General features: G+C 38.9%; 1 protein-coding gene across 5 annotated transcripts in view; it reads right to left on the bottom strand.

The window, feature by feature from the left end:
* LOC111156814 (interleukin 7) overlaps positions 1 to 11,401 on the bottom strand; it is a 44,537-nt gene extending 33,136 nt beyond the window's left edge. For all 5 annotated transcript variants that reach the window (XM_022517898.1, XM_022517896.1, XM_022517897.1 and 2 more), the window contains exons 1-2: positions 10,775 to 11,401; positions 4,659 to 4,792 (exon numbers count right to left, since the gene is read on the bottom strand). In XM_022517898.1, coding sequence (XP_022373606.1) covers positions 4,659 to 4,792; positions 10,775 to 10,784 — 144 coding nt within the window. In that variant the 5' untranslated portion in view covers positions 10,785 to 11,401. The remainder of the gene's footprint in view (positions 1 to 4,658; positions 4,793 to 10,774) is intronic.
* Between the last annotated feature and the right edge of the window lie 3,880 nt (positions 11,402 to 15,281).

The following is a 15,281-nucleotide window of genomic DNA, read 5'->3' as shown; positions in this document are numbered from 1 at the left end:
CTACATAAATGGCAAAGCATCCCATGTTCAGGTGTTGGTGGATCAGAAGCGTTGTTATGCATTGCTAAAAAGATAATACTCCTCACATTTATCTACAGGTGCAAGGAATTCCCTATCACAGTCTCAGCTGACTTCTTCCTAAAAAATGAAAGCTGATTCTTAAAGTTCATATGAAATTGCAAGGGACCTGAAAGAGCCAAAACAATAGCAGAGCTTTACCCTGTTTTTTCTCATACTAATGAGCACATTTCCTGGGGTCTGATTTCCAGGTTCGCCCCTGCCAGCTATGTTGTCCAGATCTTGGTGTCCTCATTACATAGAAGTGTTGTAGGAATTATATAGGTTAATACATGGAAAGTGCTCATGGAAGTATTGGCACATTGTACACCTTGATTTTGTCTTAGTTATTATTATTACTATCATCACCTCACAGGAGTACTGTGAAGCTCAAAAAGATAAGGTATATGAAACTTTTTTGTAAGGTACTGCTTATCATTTTGTACTATAGTGACACACACATCCATCATCTTTATAGGGTATAGAAGAACACGGACTATTAATTTTTTATAGCCTAATAATAATAATAAATGCTCAGAAATTCATATTTTAGCTTTCTGTAACTTTTATGATCAAATCACTACAGACTTTCAGTTATGCTGGGAATAAAGTCTAAATATCATTGCATCAAGACCACTCTCAATCTTGCTATAAAGTATAGATCCACTTATGTCTTCCGCTCTATCACTGGTCTTGAAAGTGGAGTCACAATGGACCATCCACTGCAGTGTGGGAGGAAAAATTTTAGAAATTCTATCTACATGTAGTTTTTATGACATCCTTTGCAAATTTTCTCCAGTTTTATGTGTATCTTTATTAATGCTTGCAAAAATACTATTAAGGCTCTAATATGTAAATAGATGCTAAATGTCTATTGGAACGGCAAGCTCAAAAAATTTTTACTGGAAATCAGTCCACTCTCCCACAACATGGTCTTTCTCCTAGCACCAAGCAGGTCCATTCAACTCCTCCTAGAACACAGCTTCTATCTTTTTCCTCCCAAATCTAGCTCACAGCCAGTCTGTTGGTTTTGAATGGCCGTGTGGCAGCTCTTCAAGCTGCAGCTTGCAACCTTCACACCAAGACTTAGCCATCACCGAAGGAAAGCTTCTTTGAAGAAGGGTCTATACCTCGTCCATCATGGTACCTACCCAGAAGCCCCCACCACTTCACCACACGAAAAGGTTTTCCATAATAACAGGTTCCAAATAGATGTTTGCCCCATGCATACGCTAACACCGATATTGTTATCAAGAGGCAAGAGAGCGCGCTGCTTAACAGCAAAGGCTCTTATCCGGGTTCTGCCCCTCACAAAATGGCCGGCCACAAGACTCAGCTTCTTCCTCTGTGAAATTAAAGTAATAAAAGTACCTCTTTTCCAGGTATATTGTGAAAGTGTATTTGGCTAGCACCTGGAACAAAACAAGCGCTTCATAAATATTAGTATTATTATGGTCTTCCTGAGATTGAAACACTGTAATGTCTGCAAAGCATCTAGGACACACTGAGTTAGTAAGGGGACTGAATTTCCTCTACTAGTCATATTGATACAAATAGTTCTTGGTGACTTCTTTCTCCTTCCTCCTAATTTATCACCTCATCTTTATAGATGACTTTCTTGCGATTATCATGGCACTATTCACTTGAATTGATTAGTTCATATACTCTTCCTCATATAGTCTTCCATATCTGATGAATTAATCTCTTAAGAAGAGTTGCCATGTTTTGCTTTGGATTTTGTTGTTATTGTTCAAGATTTATTTATTTATTTTACAGAGAGAGAAAGTGGGGAAGGGGGAAAGAGGCAGAGGGAGAGGGAGAGACACTTAAGCAGACTCTGCACTGAGTGCTGAGCTGACGAGGGGCTTGACCCCATTACCCTGAGCTCTTGCCCTGAGCCGAAACCAAGAGCCGGCCACTTAACCAATGGTGCCACCCAGACACCACCAGGTACTGTTTCAACAGGATCATTGCTGCTGTTGTTTTTTTGCTGCTGTGCCTTTTAATCAGATAAACTCCTTTATATTTCCAGAAGAAATGTGCTATGAATATGGTAGACAAAACTCTCCTTTTGGATTGTCAACAGCATTTTTCTTTGCAGTTTTACACACAGAGTTATTTATAAGTGTTGTAGGACTAACACTAGTTGATTCCTTGCCTAGATAATAAAATTAAATAAAAGCATTATCTTGATTTAAAAATTAACTTAGTACCTTTAATTAATGCAGAAAATGTCAAGTGTCAAAACTTCATGAAATACAAAGTGGGGTAACTGCCATTTAGAGTACGCCTTTTTCCTTGTCAATGGGTAAAATCAGGGACCTCTGTGGTCTCTGGTCAATATTATCTTGAGTTCCCCATATCCTTTCAAGAGGTAGAACAATGAATTTCCCAAAATGTCATGCCACTTTGGTATAAGTATGTAGTGAAGATTATAGTGGGATGGCAAGAGGGAGAAATGAGACCATTTATCCCATCTTAAGAACATTTGAGAGGGTTTTCTTTTACATTTGGGGCTTTAAGAACTGATTATCTTTTCAATCAACACATCCCATTATGTTGATCAGCTCTTAAATTGTAAAAAAAATTATTTTTGTAAGTGCTACAATTGTGTAGAAAATCCCAAAGGATCAACAACAAGAACAACACCTCCTGGAACTAATAAGTAATTACAAAAAAGTTTCAAGATACAAGGTTAATACACAAAAGCCAAGTGCTTTCCTATATATCTGCAATGAACAACTGGAATTTGAAATTGAAAACACAGCACTATTTATAATAGCACCCTGGTTTAGATTTAAGAAAATGTAAACAGGATCTATATGAGGAAAAATATAAACCAAAGAAAGGAATCAAAAAGAGATCTAAATAAATGGAAAGCTATCTCACTAGAAGAAGACTTAGTATTGTTAAGATGTCAGCTTAGATGTGAATTCAGAGACCTCATTGATCAAAATATACAGGTAGCAATAAAGTATATGAAAAGATACCAACAGGTGCCTGGGTGGCTCAACTGTTTAAGTGACTGCCTTTGGCTCAGGTAATGATCCTGGAGTCTTGGAAACGAGTCCTGCATTGGGCTCCCAGCTCCACAGAGAGTCTGCTTTTCCCTCTAACCTTCTCCCCTCTCATGCTTTCTCTTACTCTCTCTCTCTCTCTCAAATGGATAAATAAAATCTTTAAAAAATAATGATTAAAAAATAATAAAGAAAATATACTCAGCATCCTATGATACTAGGGGATTGTTGATGAAAACAATGATATGCCATAACACACATTTTTGAATGAATAAAATTCAAAACACAGACAACACCAAATACTGGTGAGGACGTGAGGCATCAGGAGCTCTCTTCCATTGCTGATGAAAATGCAAAATGGTACTGTCATTTTGGAGGACACTTTGACAGTTTAATGTAAAATTACACATAGTCTTACCATGTGATCCAGTAGTCACTCTCCTAGATATTTATGCAAATGAGTTGAAAATATATGTCCATACAGAACCCTACACATGAATGCTTATAGTTTTATTCATAATTGCCAAAAGTAGGAAGCAACCAAGACATGTCCTTCAATCAGTGAATGGAAAAACAAACTAGTATATCCAGTCAATGGAATTTTATTCAACAATTAAAGAAGTGAACTATTAAGCCATAAAAAATCATGGAGGAACCTTAAATATACATTGCCAAGAGAAAGAATCCAGTCTAAAAAAAGCTATATAATGCATGATTCCAAGCATATGACATTCTAGAAAAGCAAAATGATAGAGACCATAAACAGATTGGTGGTTGCCATGCATTCAAAAGGGAGGGAAAGGAAAGGGTAAGTAAGCAGAGCACAAAGGATTTTTAAGGACAGTGAAACTATTCGGTATGATACTGTAATGGTGGACGCATGACACTACAGTTGTTAAAACCCATAGAACAGTACAACACAAAAGGTGAACCCTAATGATAGCTATGGACCTCAATTAATAATAATGTATCAATATTGGTTCATCTGTTTAACAAATGTACCACACAAATGCAACATGTTGATAATAGGGGAAATTGTAAGAAGGAAGAGTGTTATGGTAATTCTCTACTTTCTGCTTAACATTTCTGCAAACTTAAAACTAAAATATAAATTATACTGTAAGGAAAAAGCCCACCACAAACTAAAAAATTAATTTACAGCAAATTACATATAAATGTGTGTGTAAAAATACCTATATAATACCTATGCGTGTACACACATTCAGATAAAATAACTATACATCTCTTTTTCATGATTGTGTTTTAATGTTGTACTCTTGTTATTTTCCCTGTTCTATTAAAGTGCTTCTACGGGGACTGTCATCACGAAGTGAAGAAATGCAGATAGTTATGCTAAATTATGCTTATAAGAAATGTGGTGGTGAAGTGAACTGAGCTGAAATGCATAGCTGAAGGCCTATTAAATAATTATTTTAAAAGGATATAATGATGCCAACTATAAAACTAGGTAGTTAGTGTCCCATTAAATTTTGCTCTTTAGTTATTTCACTTTCTTTCAAGAAATACAGATGGATACTTGAATATGAAACTGTTACCGTGTGAGGAAAACAAACAAGCACGTACCAAGTCGTTGATGCTGATCATTAGGACGTGCTGATACTCTCTGCCCTCTTTACCTTCAATGTCACAATCGGACGATGCTACTGGCAACAGAACAAGGATCAGGGGAGGAATTCCAAAGATATACCTAAAAGAAACTAAATTGAACAGTGAGTAAGAATAAGCTAAATGTTGTGCATCAGATTATATACCGATTGTGTTGTTTCGATTGGCCTGACCATTTATTTCTAGTAATTTTTTGAAATGCATCGTGGCTTTTGGATAGTGTGGGAAGAACCCTAAAATTCAGTATTCTGTAACAACCAAAGTAGGACTGCATTTTAGAGTTTAGATTTCTTTCACTTTTTTATTTAAAAATTACTCTTTGGAAAAGCACTGAACAGGTGTGATGAAAGCAGACTCTCTGTCCCTGAAAAACACTCTAAGGTATAAATCAATTTATTCATTTTGATTTATATTGAACATTTCTACAAGAAAAAGCATATCCAAGTAAACAGGTAAACTACAGGTAAACAAGTTACACATTTTTTAAATTTTATGATTTGTGGCATGTATATTTATGTAAACCTTGATGATTGTCCAAGTATCCAGCCTCTTCCTGAAAGCAACGCTGCACGTTTATTTCCATGGTACTGTGATTATATTCTTTCTTTTTAATGATGGACCTTAAAGGGTCTACCCTTCCCAGAACTGTGACAAAGCTGACATTTACATTTTGATGCTCTATCTTTTCAGTATATTCTTTGTTTCTAGGTGCCCAGAGACCCATATTTTCTACAAACACAGCTCTGTCTAGCTTCTTGACAAATTAGAAAAACCCATTAAATAATTCACACCCTGGTAACTAATGATTTATATCTGTTTTTGATGAGCCTTCCTACTTAGAGGCAATTGTCTAATCAAAAGGAATGAAATTATAAATGGTATCATTTCGGGCAGTAATAATGCACTGACAGAAAGCCAATTATTCCCAGAGAATTTAAAATGTGATTATATAGAGATGTATTTCTTCATAAGTCTGCCAAAATGTCTTGTTTGTATCTTTCTGCAAACTCTTGAGTTATGTTGACAATATTTCCTTTTAATTTCCCAAATGAAGTTTAGCTGTACTTGATGAATGCAAGACATTTCACATGTGTGTCTTTTCTGATTAGGACTGCAAACAATACTCCTTGGAACCCAAAGAACTAATATTGTAACATATATTAAATGCATCATAAAGTTCCCAGTAACATTATCATCTATTGCATCATTATCTGTCATATAAAAATCAGTAGCACTCCCCAATAAATGATGAGCTATTTGTGACCCATATTTTTATAAATAGAGAAAGTAGGCTACATAGCAGGTATGAGAACAAACACAAATCCTACATCGTATCTTCATATATCACAGACACTTGACAAGGTAAGAGAAACAAAATGAGACATGGAATCGATTCATAGCTCTGCCACTAAAAGTCTATACATGTGCCAGCAAAATTCACTGAGGAGATTAATAATGATCATGATGATGATAGTTAAAGATAGTTACAGATAGTTTACCTATCTGTAAAGATCAGAAGAGTCGTACAATTTAATCTTTTTGTAAAAACCAGACAGTAGGTGCCAAGTCTGAATTCTAACCTGAGTTTACTGTCTCACCAAGATTTTATCAGAAATGGCCATAGTTTTTTGATAACATGTAATTACATTAGTCCTCTGAATGAAACCACTTCTATGAAATACTACAGAGCTTTACCTCTCTCTTGTACTATTGCTCCTTTGTCCTGAAGATTCTCAGGCAATAGTCAATTGCTATTTCTTTACTAGATGCTGACTTTGTAATTGGATCTATACAGACTGCATAGATCCAAACTTCATTTTTCTGTCTTCTTACAGGTGTCCCAAAAGGTATACTTTGGAAAGAGTAGATGATAAGTTATATAGCACATAACTTGAAATGAGTTTTAAGGGGAATATAATAAAATAATTAAATACTAGAGTGAAAAAAGAGACCTTTTTATTATTCTACATAAATGTTATTTTAAAGGTCCATCTTTAATGTTTTGACAAAGGAGTTTATTTTACTTTCTATGAGCACTAGCTGTTGTGTCCTCTTCACCCCAACTTTCAGCAATTAGTGCTCCCCAAGTTCACACTGATCCATTTATTCATTGAATGACATTTACCAGTGCTTTCAGTTATGGCTTGGTTAGAAAACTTAGCCTTTTTTATGTATTACAGCTAGTTTCTCAATCCCGAAGCATAATTTGCCTTGAGGTGCCTGGGTGGCTCGGTTGGTTAAGCATCTGACTCTTGATTTCTGCTCAGGTCATGATCTCAAGGTCGAGAGATTGAGTCCTGCATCAGGCTGTGAGCATGGAGCCTGCTTAAGATTCTCTCTCTCTCCCTCTGTCCCGCCCCCTCCTGCACATGCATTCTCTAAATAAATAAATAAATACATACATACATAAGATCTTCTTGAAAGAAACCTAATTTGCTTTGTCTAAAAAGTCAAAGTCATTTTTGTCATTGTTTTTTAAATAGGTTAGCTTCAGATGGACGAGGCCAAAACAAAACACAGAGGGTTGGAGTATGGAGACTTGGGGTTTTCATCTTGGTATGCCAAGAAGTTGTATTAGAATGGGTTGTGTGACTAAGTGAATGACAGTGTCTTTTAAGTTTCATTTAACTAATCTGTAAAATGAAAACTTCAGACTAAATGATCTAAGGTCCCTTTCAACTTTCAAGCACCTTAAGTCTAAGAATTTCCCTGGCCATCCCAATAGAGTATTTCTTTAGACTTGAAATCGCCTCAGGGAAAATACTGCAAACACACCCAGGGCTTCAGATCCACATCTCGCTGGGTCTGAGATGTGGGTCTGAAGTTTCCACCTCTCAAATGAACAACTGCACTTTGGTCTGCAATTGAATGAAGTCTTTTCTCCACACCACCCAAAGAATAAACATATTCATATTGCCTAGTTCGAGCATGCTTTTGACATTGTTGTCACGATAGGAAAAAACTCTCCATTTATTCTGTTTTGTTTCAGACTATGCATAGACATTCACCCCTTTCTGAACTTTTCTTTAGGTCACAGAAAAGGCAAACCATAAGGAATAATGCAAGGCAAGCTTGGGCCTGTGGAATTTTGTCTTTATATTTCCTGAAGGGATTGAAACTGGAGAATCTGCTTTTCAATAGGGAATTTGGTTACACCAGAATGATGGCTGTCTAAAAATTCTTGTTGGTTTTTAATTTAAGCCAAATAATACATTCAATCCTCAGCTGCATAAGTTACGGGGTCAAAGTGAATATAAATAAATTAGTTTCTAAGTCTATTGAATCCAATCCTTCATCCCTCCTTAAGATAAGTAAATGTTTATTGAATGTCCATTATAAACATTTCATAGAACCGTTTTCACTGGGAATTACAAAAAAAAATACTGAAAAGACATTCAGGATGGAATAGAAAACATTATCTGAGTATATAAGACTTGGCTTTAATATGAATAATTGGCACAAGCAAATTCGTGCATAAATAGAAGAAAAAGTTAATAAACAGAAAACAACCATGAGTTGTATGGAAATCAGCTTGTTAAGGTTACAAACATAAATTTGATTATCCTCATATGACGAAATCTAATTTCTGCCACAATCAATATTAAAACTACTCTGTAAACTCTATCCACAAATCCCATGATAAAACTTAAAAGACAGGGAGCCTGGGTGGCTCAGTGGGTTAAAGCCTCTGCCCTGGGCTCAGGTCATGATCCCGGGGTCCTGGGATCCAGCCCTGCATAGGGCTCTCTGCTCGGTGGGGAGCCTGCTTCCCCCTCTCTCTCTGCCTGCCTCTCTGCCTACTTGTGATCTCTCTCTGTCAAATAAATAAATAAAATCTAAAAAAAAAAAAAAACCTTAAAGACATTTCTGCATCCATCCTATGATATTGCACACAATATTCCATTTAATCTCATAACCAGTTGGGGAGGTAAGTACTACCAGTTTTCACAGTTGTGCAGATGGAGAACCTAAGGAACAAAGAAATTTTTCCCCGTATATAATGTGTATAGTAAGAGGTTAAAGAGTTTAGGAATTCAGCTTTTAGCCACTGAGCTGCACCGCTTCCTACAAAAACAAGAGTGTGTGTGCAGTCAAGGGACTATAAAAAAAAGACATCTTTTTCCACACGAACCTCACTAAGGTGCTTCCTGATCAAGCTCTGAAAAACTGCATTACACACTCTTAATTGAGAAAAACAGACACATGACACCAGGTTATGTGTCAGAGGTAAGACCAGAGAAAATAATCTCATCTGCATGAATGTGAATATGACATACAAATTGATCCTATAAAATAGCTTTTCCCATTTTTGTTTAAGATACTGAAACACTGATGTAGTACCATTTGTGACTCTCCTTTGTACCTGTTCAGGCTTTCTCATCTTTCTTGGTTCCCTGTTTTTATTACTATTGCATTTTTGGTCCTCAAATGTGATTAAATTGCCTAAACTAGATAGTGCCCTTGAGAACCACATAGTAGGGCCTCAACTACTTCAACTCCTCAAAGAAGCAGCAAAGGAAAAGTTTAAAAAGAGTAACCCTATCCTTAAGCTTCTTGTGAAATCTCTTGGAAATGCAAAAGCCACACATTATAATCACTATTAACAGAAATTTAGAATTCTAATACTTTGTTTGCTAATAACTTTTGGTAGATGAATAATACAGATACACTTCAGGAAATAAAGCTCCTTGTTAATAATGCACTTCCTAGCTTCCTTTTCTTTTTTCTCTCTCTTTTTTTAACCTCTCCAATTAAAATTAGAGTTGATGCAGGGATTAGAACCAAGAGCTACAGGAAAGAAATAATTGCAGGAGATCCATGGCGCTGTGAGACAGGTAGGGATATACCTAATTTCTAATTTTATACTAAACTTCTGAAGGGCACCCATTACAAATCATTTTCCATAATCGTCTTCCATACTCTACCCACCCCGCCCCCTTATGTTGCTACTGATCTGGTACTTCTTGGCTATGGATTCTCTAATACCTACGAGAGAGAAAAGTCTTTTGATCTAACGGTGTAGCCTGGAAAGCGCACAGACCACGCATGAAGCCCAAAAGCAATTTGCTCCCTATTCCCCTCACCTTCCCCCACCCGTCTTTTTTTTTCTTTTTCATGAGGAAGTATTTACTATAAAATATTCTAATTTATCTCAGCAGCTCTTCGCCTGTCACATCTCTCTCTATTTTTTTTCCCCATCCAGTAAACTTTTTGTCTCTTTCCCTTGGCCATATGGCTGCCAAGGGAATCCAACTCGTTCGCCTCAGCTCTGCCCTTGTCCGCAGTCCGCACGAATAAAAATACATTAGATCTCGGCAAAGGTCTAGAATTTAGGCTTAAGCCTATTTCATCCTGCCTCCACCAAGAAGCACCCATATAGGGGAAAGAAAGAAAGAAAAAAGAAAAAAAGAAAGAAACCAAAACCCCGAAGCTCGCCTTTCTCGACGCCAGCCCGAGGACTTGGGTTCCCAGCAAAGGGCACGAGGTACAGCCCCAGTCGGAAACTCCCAGCCTCGCTGAAGGGACGAAACGGGGTTTTCCAGAGACCTGTCCCCTTAGGGTTTAAGAGCGAGTCCCGAGGGAGCTTCGCTTTCACTTCTCTAGAGAGTAGGGAACTACACGAGCTCAGGTAACTCGCCCCTTCCCCGGGCGCCTGTGAGTAACTGGGCGCCGCCAGGAGCGCCGAGAGGGCGGGCAGGCGCGGGGTTGCCAGAGGGGAGCGCTGGCTCGGCAAGACTGACGGCGAACCATTGGCTACCTCGGAGACCCGGCTGCGGTGTGCAGCCGCTGAGCAGCGCGGAGGCTGCAGCGCCGGGCTCGGGACCGCAAGCCGGCGTCGGGGGCAGCTTCTCGCAGCTGGCAAGGCTCAGCAGTCCCGACGGCAAGTGGCTGTGGGCCAGGGTACCGAAGCGCAGCTGACAGCCGCCTGTGGGAGAGCCAGTGCTCTCGGCAGGTCCAAAGTGCAAGGCTGGGCTGTTCCCGGACGCGCCTGGGCGCGGGGCCCGGCGACGCGTTCTGGAGTCTCCCGGCGCGCCGAGCGCGCGGAATGGTGCGCCTGGGAGAGGAGCGCTTACCATGGAACATGGTCTGCGGGAGGCGGGCGTGGTCATGATGACCGCAACTGCAGCAGGAGCGAGCTCTCACCGCCCATAGTCGCTGCCAGGAGCCTGGTCTTCCGCGGAGTTGCCGGGAGTCCGTGCGGGTTAGGGCGGCCTCTGCCGCTGGTTCCTCTCACCCACGCCGCGCCTGCTGCTTCATCCATCCCAAGGGGGGCGGCACACACCACGGCCGGGCTCTGCGCTTTGCCTTTCCCATAACTTCCGTAGGATCAGCCGGCAGTGTACTTTCAGTTTCTACTTTGAGCTGGGTTTGCAGGTTTGATCTTTGGGTTCACCACGGGGTGCCTTCACCGCCCCACCTCTTTTGAGCACCTGCGTCGTCCCCTAGCTCTTCTTGTGCACCTGAACAGGCACCAGAGGAGGGCGCGAATTTCCAAAGCCTCACAGGAGGAACCAGCGGGCCTTCTGAATGAGAACAATTCGAGGCAAAAGACTTTCCAAATGACCTCTAACCGTCTTGGCAAAGCTAGGCGATTGGGATCTAAAAGCATTGGTTGCTATATCCACGGAAGCCACAAACGTGTAGTGCGAAAAGCTGGGCAATTACAAGCCTACGCCACCAAGGAGGCGTCGTAGCTCTTGCACGGATGTCGTGGACGATGCCAAGTCGTCTTGGGAAAAAAAAAAAAAAAAAAAAAAGAAAGAAAGAAAGAAAGAAAAAAGAAAAAGGAAGTAAAGAAAGATTAAAAGGGTTACGCCCTCAGCCCCTCAAACCTCTGTAATCAGTCTCTTTCTGCCCTGTTTTGTAGATGCACCTGCCCCGGTGAGACCTCAAAGAAAAATAATCCTGTGGGCGCATCTAATCTGGTAAGTGGTATGTTTGGACCAGAAACAAAGCCCAGAGTAGGTGGAGGAAATGGAGACTGACTGTAATAGTTAATAACTATGACTCCTACCCAGGCATTTATCAGAATTGACCATTTTTACTGTGTTTTACTGAGGAGTTAACTTTTTCCTAAACCTGAATTATTTTAGTATTTCCTGCTTGAATTTGTTTTCTGATATTCTGCAGGAGCCCTGCTTAAAAGGTGAGTGAAGTAATAACAGTGATGATGATAATGGCTATCCTGTATCTAGCATTTGCTCCGTACTATAGTGTGCTAAGCATTTTATACATATATACTCTCAAGCATAATTTTCTATGAGTAGAAAATTTTCTTATCTGCACTTCACAGATGTGGGAACTGAGACTTCCTTAAGTAACTTGCCAGAGTTCACTTAGCTAGTTAGTAATAGAGCTTGTACACAAACCTGGTGTATTCTGGCTCTAGAGTTCATGCTTGCAGCCTCTGTGTTAGCTATCCTTGGGAACAATGTGGAAATTAATGCCAGAGGGAGACAGGATCAGATATCCCATGAGTGTGTCTTTGCTCCACTGTTGGGGACCTCAGGAAAGCTTTCTAGAGTTTCTGAGTTCTAAATTGAGACTCAAGCAGGCACTAATCTAGAGTGGTGAACATTCCAGATTCAGTTATAGTGTGAACAAAGAAAAGAGGAAAAGAAACAAGGGAGAAAGAAGAGAATTACAGTGAAAGAGTGAGATGGAAGTACTCAAGCCTCAAGCTTGGATCTCCCATTTCTCTTTTCATCTCACTGCTCACATCCAGTCCATAGGCAAGTCTTGTCAACTCTATCTCTAAAATACACTCTCTTCGTAACAGCAGGATATTTGATTTACACAATGCCACCTTCTGTGACCACACTCTGGCCACTTGCCACTGTGTACCAAGCTTTCGAGTAGCAGTAGTGATCCGTTGTGATCTGGGTGCTACTGCCTTCTCTGACCCCCTGCGGTACACAACTCACTCTGCTCCCGCCGTTTTCTTCCCTGTGCCCAGCCAAGCCTCTGTCCACTTAGAATAGTATCCAGCACACAGGTATTCAGAAAGTATTGCTGAGTGACAGAACGAGAGAGAACAACTGTATGAGAATGCATGGTTGAGAGCGTGCATGAACAGAAAATATGTAAAGGCAGAAGGGAAATAGAAGAAAGAGCTGGAGAAGGAGGGAAGCAAATGAGAACAGGAGACAGACTAGGATGGAGAAAAACAAGTATTTTCATTTGACTAGAGCCTAGAGTGGGAGGTGGGGAGTGGAAAAACAGGAGGATGGAGTGACTTTTAAAAATGAATTCTATAACTAAACACATCCAGATTAGTTACCTATTAGTCTAAAATCCCTGACAGCAGCATTAAGTTATGTATTTGCATAAAGCCTGCACCTTTTCTTATTTTTTAAAAATAACTTCCTCAAGAGGAAATCCATCTTCCTTTTTCATGAAGTCACCATAAAACCTGGCAGAATAAGGCTTGTGCATAAGTAAACTTTTGGGAATCATGAGAGGAAATTATTCAGAGCCCCAGAAGGGGATGTGTAAATTCCAACCTAAACTCTGACCCCAAATGTGAAGAATCAACTAAAAAAAATTCATAAAACATTTAGAAGTAAATCATTGAAGTAAAATGATATAAATACTTAAAGGGCAAATTGTTAAAGATTAATCAATGTCATTTTAACTGTTCTACAATCTTCTGTCAAATTAGTCAATCAGTGGTAAGCCTGAAAATATTTTCTTGATTAATTATCTGAACTATTTTTGCCCAACATAATATGACTATTGTTTATAGTCTGAGATCTGAATGCTAGCTAACTTTCTGTCTATGGATATTTTCTGAGGTTCCTATGGCTTGATTTTCCAGGCCTAATACTTAACGTGTTTCAAATACACAGATACACACACACACACACAGACATATCACATAAAGCCTCCCCGTGTTCTGTGTAGTGCACATGGGCCGGTGTGTGGAAGGGCTCCTTGTTTGGTTTAATATTCTGCTATCACTGTCTTGGAATTCTTAATTATTTTTGGACAATGGTACTTTCGTTTTCACTTTGTACAGGGCCCTGCAAATTCTCTAACTGACCATGCACACACATATAGGCGTATCTTCAAGGTGGTTTCGGTCTGGTGGGGAAAACATATATTAAATATGTGACTTCAAGGATAAAGAATATTATGAAAAGGATAGGATAAGATATATTTCAAACAAGGGTTTAAGGCAATCTAGACCCATTTTCAAAATTAGTAAAACTAGGATCCCAAAAAGGAAAGGATAAGATATATTTCAAACAAGGGTTTAAAGCAATCTAGACCCATATTAAAAGTTAGTGAAACTAGGATCCCAAAAGGGTTTACCTGTCTAATGGAAAAACAGCTATAAGTGGATAATCTATAATTCTAAATCATACCTGTTTGATTTTCAAGCCCAAGATTGAGGATGGGTTTTGAATTTTATCAAATGACTTACTGAGGAGCTATTTACAAGGTCATGCTTTTTTTCTTATTGTATTTTTTTAAAGAAACTATAAATTTACCATAATGCTAAATTCCAGTGGCTAATATTTAACAGACTTTTGCAATTTTATTTGTAATTGGTATAGGTCTGTTCTTCATATTATATTTAACTAGGCTTGGGCTATTTTGTCAGATTTTCTTAGTTTCATAAAGGGATTTGGAATTCTATTGTTTTCTAAAACTGTGTTTAATCATTATCTGAACTACTTGTTTCTGGGTGATTGACTAGAGTTTACCAATAACACATACTTAATTTCATGAGATGCAGCCTACGGATAAGATGAGATTGTCCGTTTAAAGCATTAGAAGAGTAAAAAAAAAAAAGTTTCTTATAAGGCTGAATCAGAATATTAGGAGCCCTGCCAAAAATGTATATGTCCACATATCAGTGACTGCTGGGGCCATGAAAAGGAATGATATCATCCAACTTAGAAGAGATGAGAGAAAGAGACATGAACATTAGGGGACCATGAGACACAAACATTAGGGGTAGCTGGGGAAATGGGTACCCACCAACAAACTGACCAAATAGTGGACAGCAGGGTAAGAGAGAGAGAAGTCGGTATCCCAGGATAGAATGTCAAAATAGGCTAACTAGTCAGAATTTCCAAATGTCTCAAAAAGATCAAACAAAAGGAAAATTGAAAGGTGTATCCACTGATCTGGCAGAGTAGAGATTGTGGTCAACATGACAACAATTTAGAAGAGCAGTATAGATAGAGGCAATATTCCAGTTTGTGGGATGCAAGGAAGGATACAAAGAGAAGAGACAACTTTTAAAGATCTGTGGTAAAGATAAAGAAATAGGGTAATGGGTTGAAAGGCATGTAAAGCATGATGGAAGTTTTCATTTTCATGCATGAGAGGTACTAGAGCATATTCATATATTAGTTGGTAAAATTAGGTTCTTTGGAAGAAGTAGGAAAGGATAGAACCAAGAAACTCAAGGTACCTGATTTATTTATTTTTTTTTCCTATCCTCCCTTCATTTCTCTCTCCTCTTTCATTTCAGTCCATAAATTGTGTAATTCTAAACAGTCAGAATCCATTAGGAATCTTGTGCCTAATTTTGTTTCTTATCAAAATGTCCCCTCTGACCTCACTTGT

This window comes from Enhydra lutris, unplaced genomic scaffold (genome assembly GCF_002288905.1).
Source record: "Enhydra lutris kenyoni isolate GAN:26980312 unplaced genomic scaffold, ASM228890v2 scaffoldscaffold49, whole genome shotgun sequence".
Taxonomy (NCBI): domain Eukaryota; kingdom Metazoa; phylum Chordata; class Mammalia; order Carnivora; family Mustelidae; genus Enhydra; species Enhydra lutris.
Note: the sequence above shows the minus strand (reverse complement) of the source record. Positions and strands in the feature narration are given on the sequence as shown.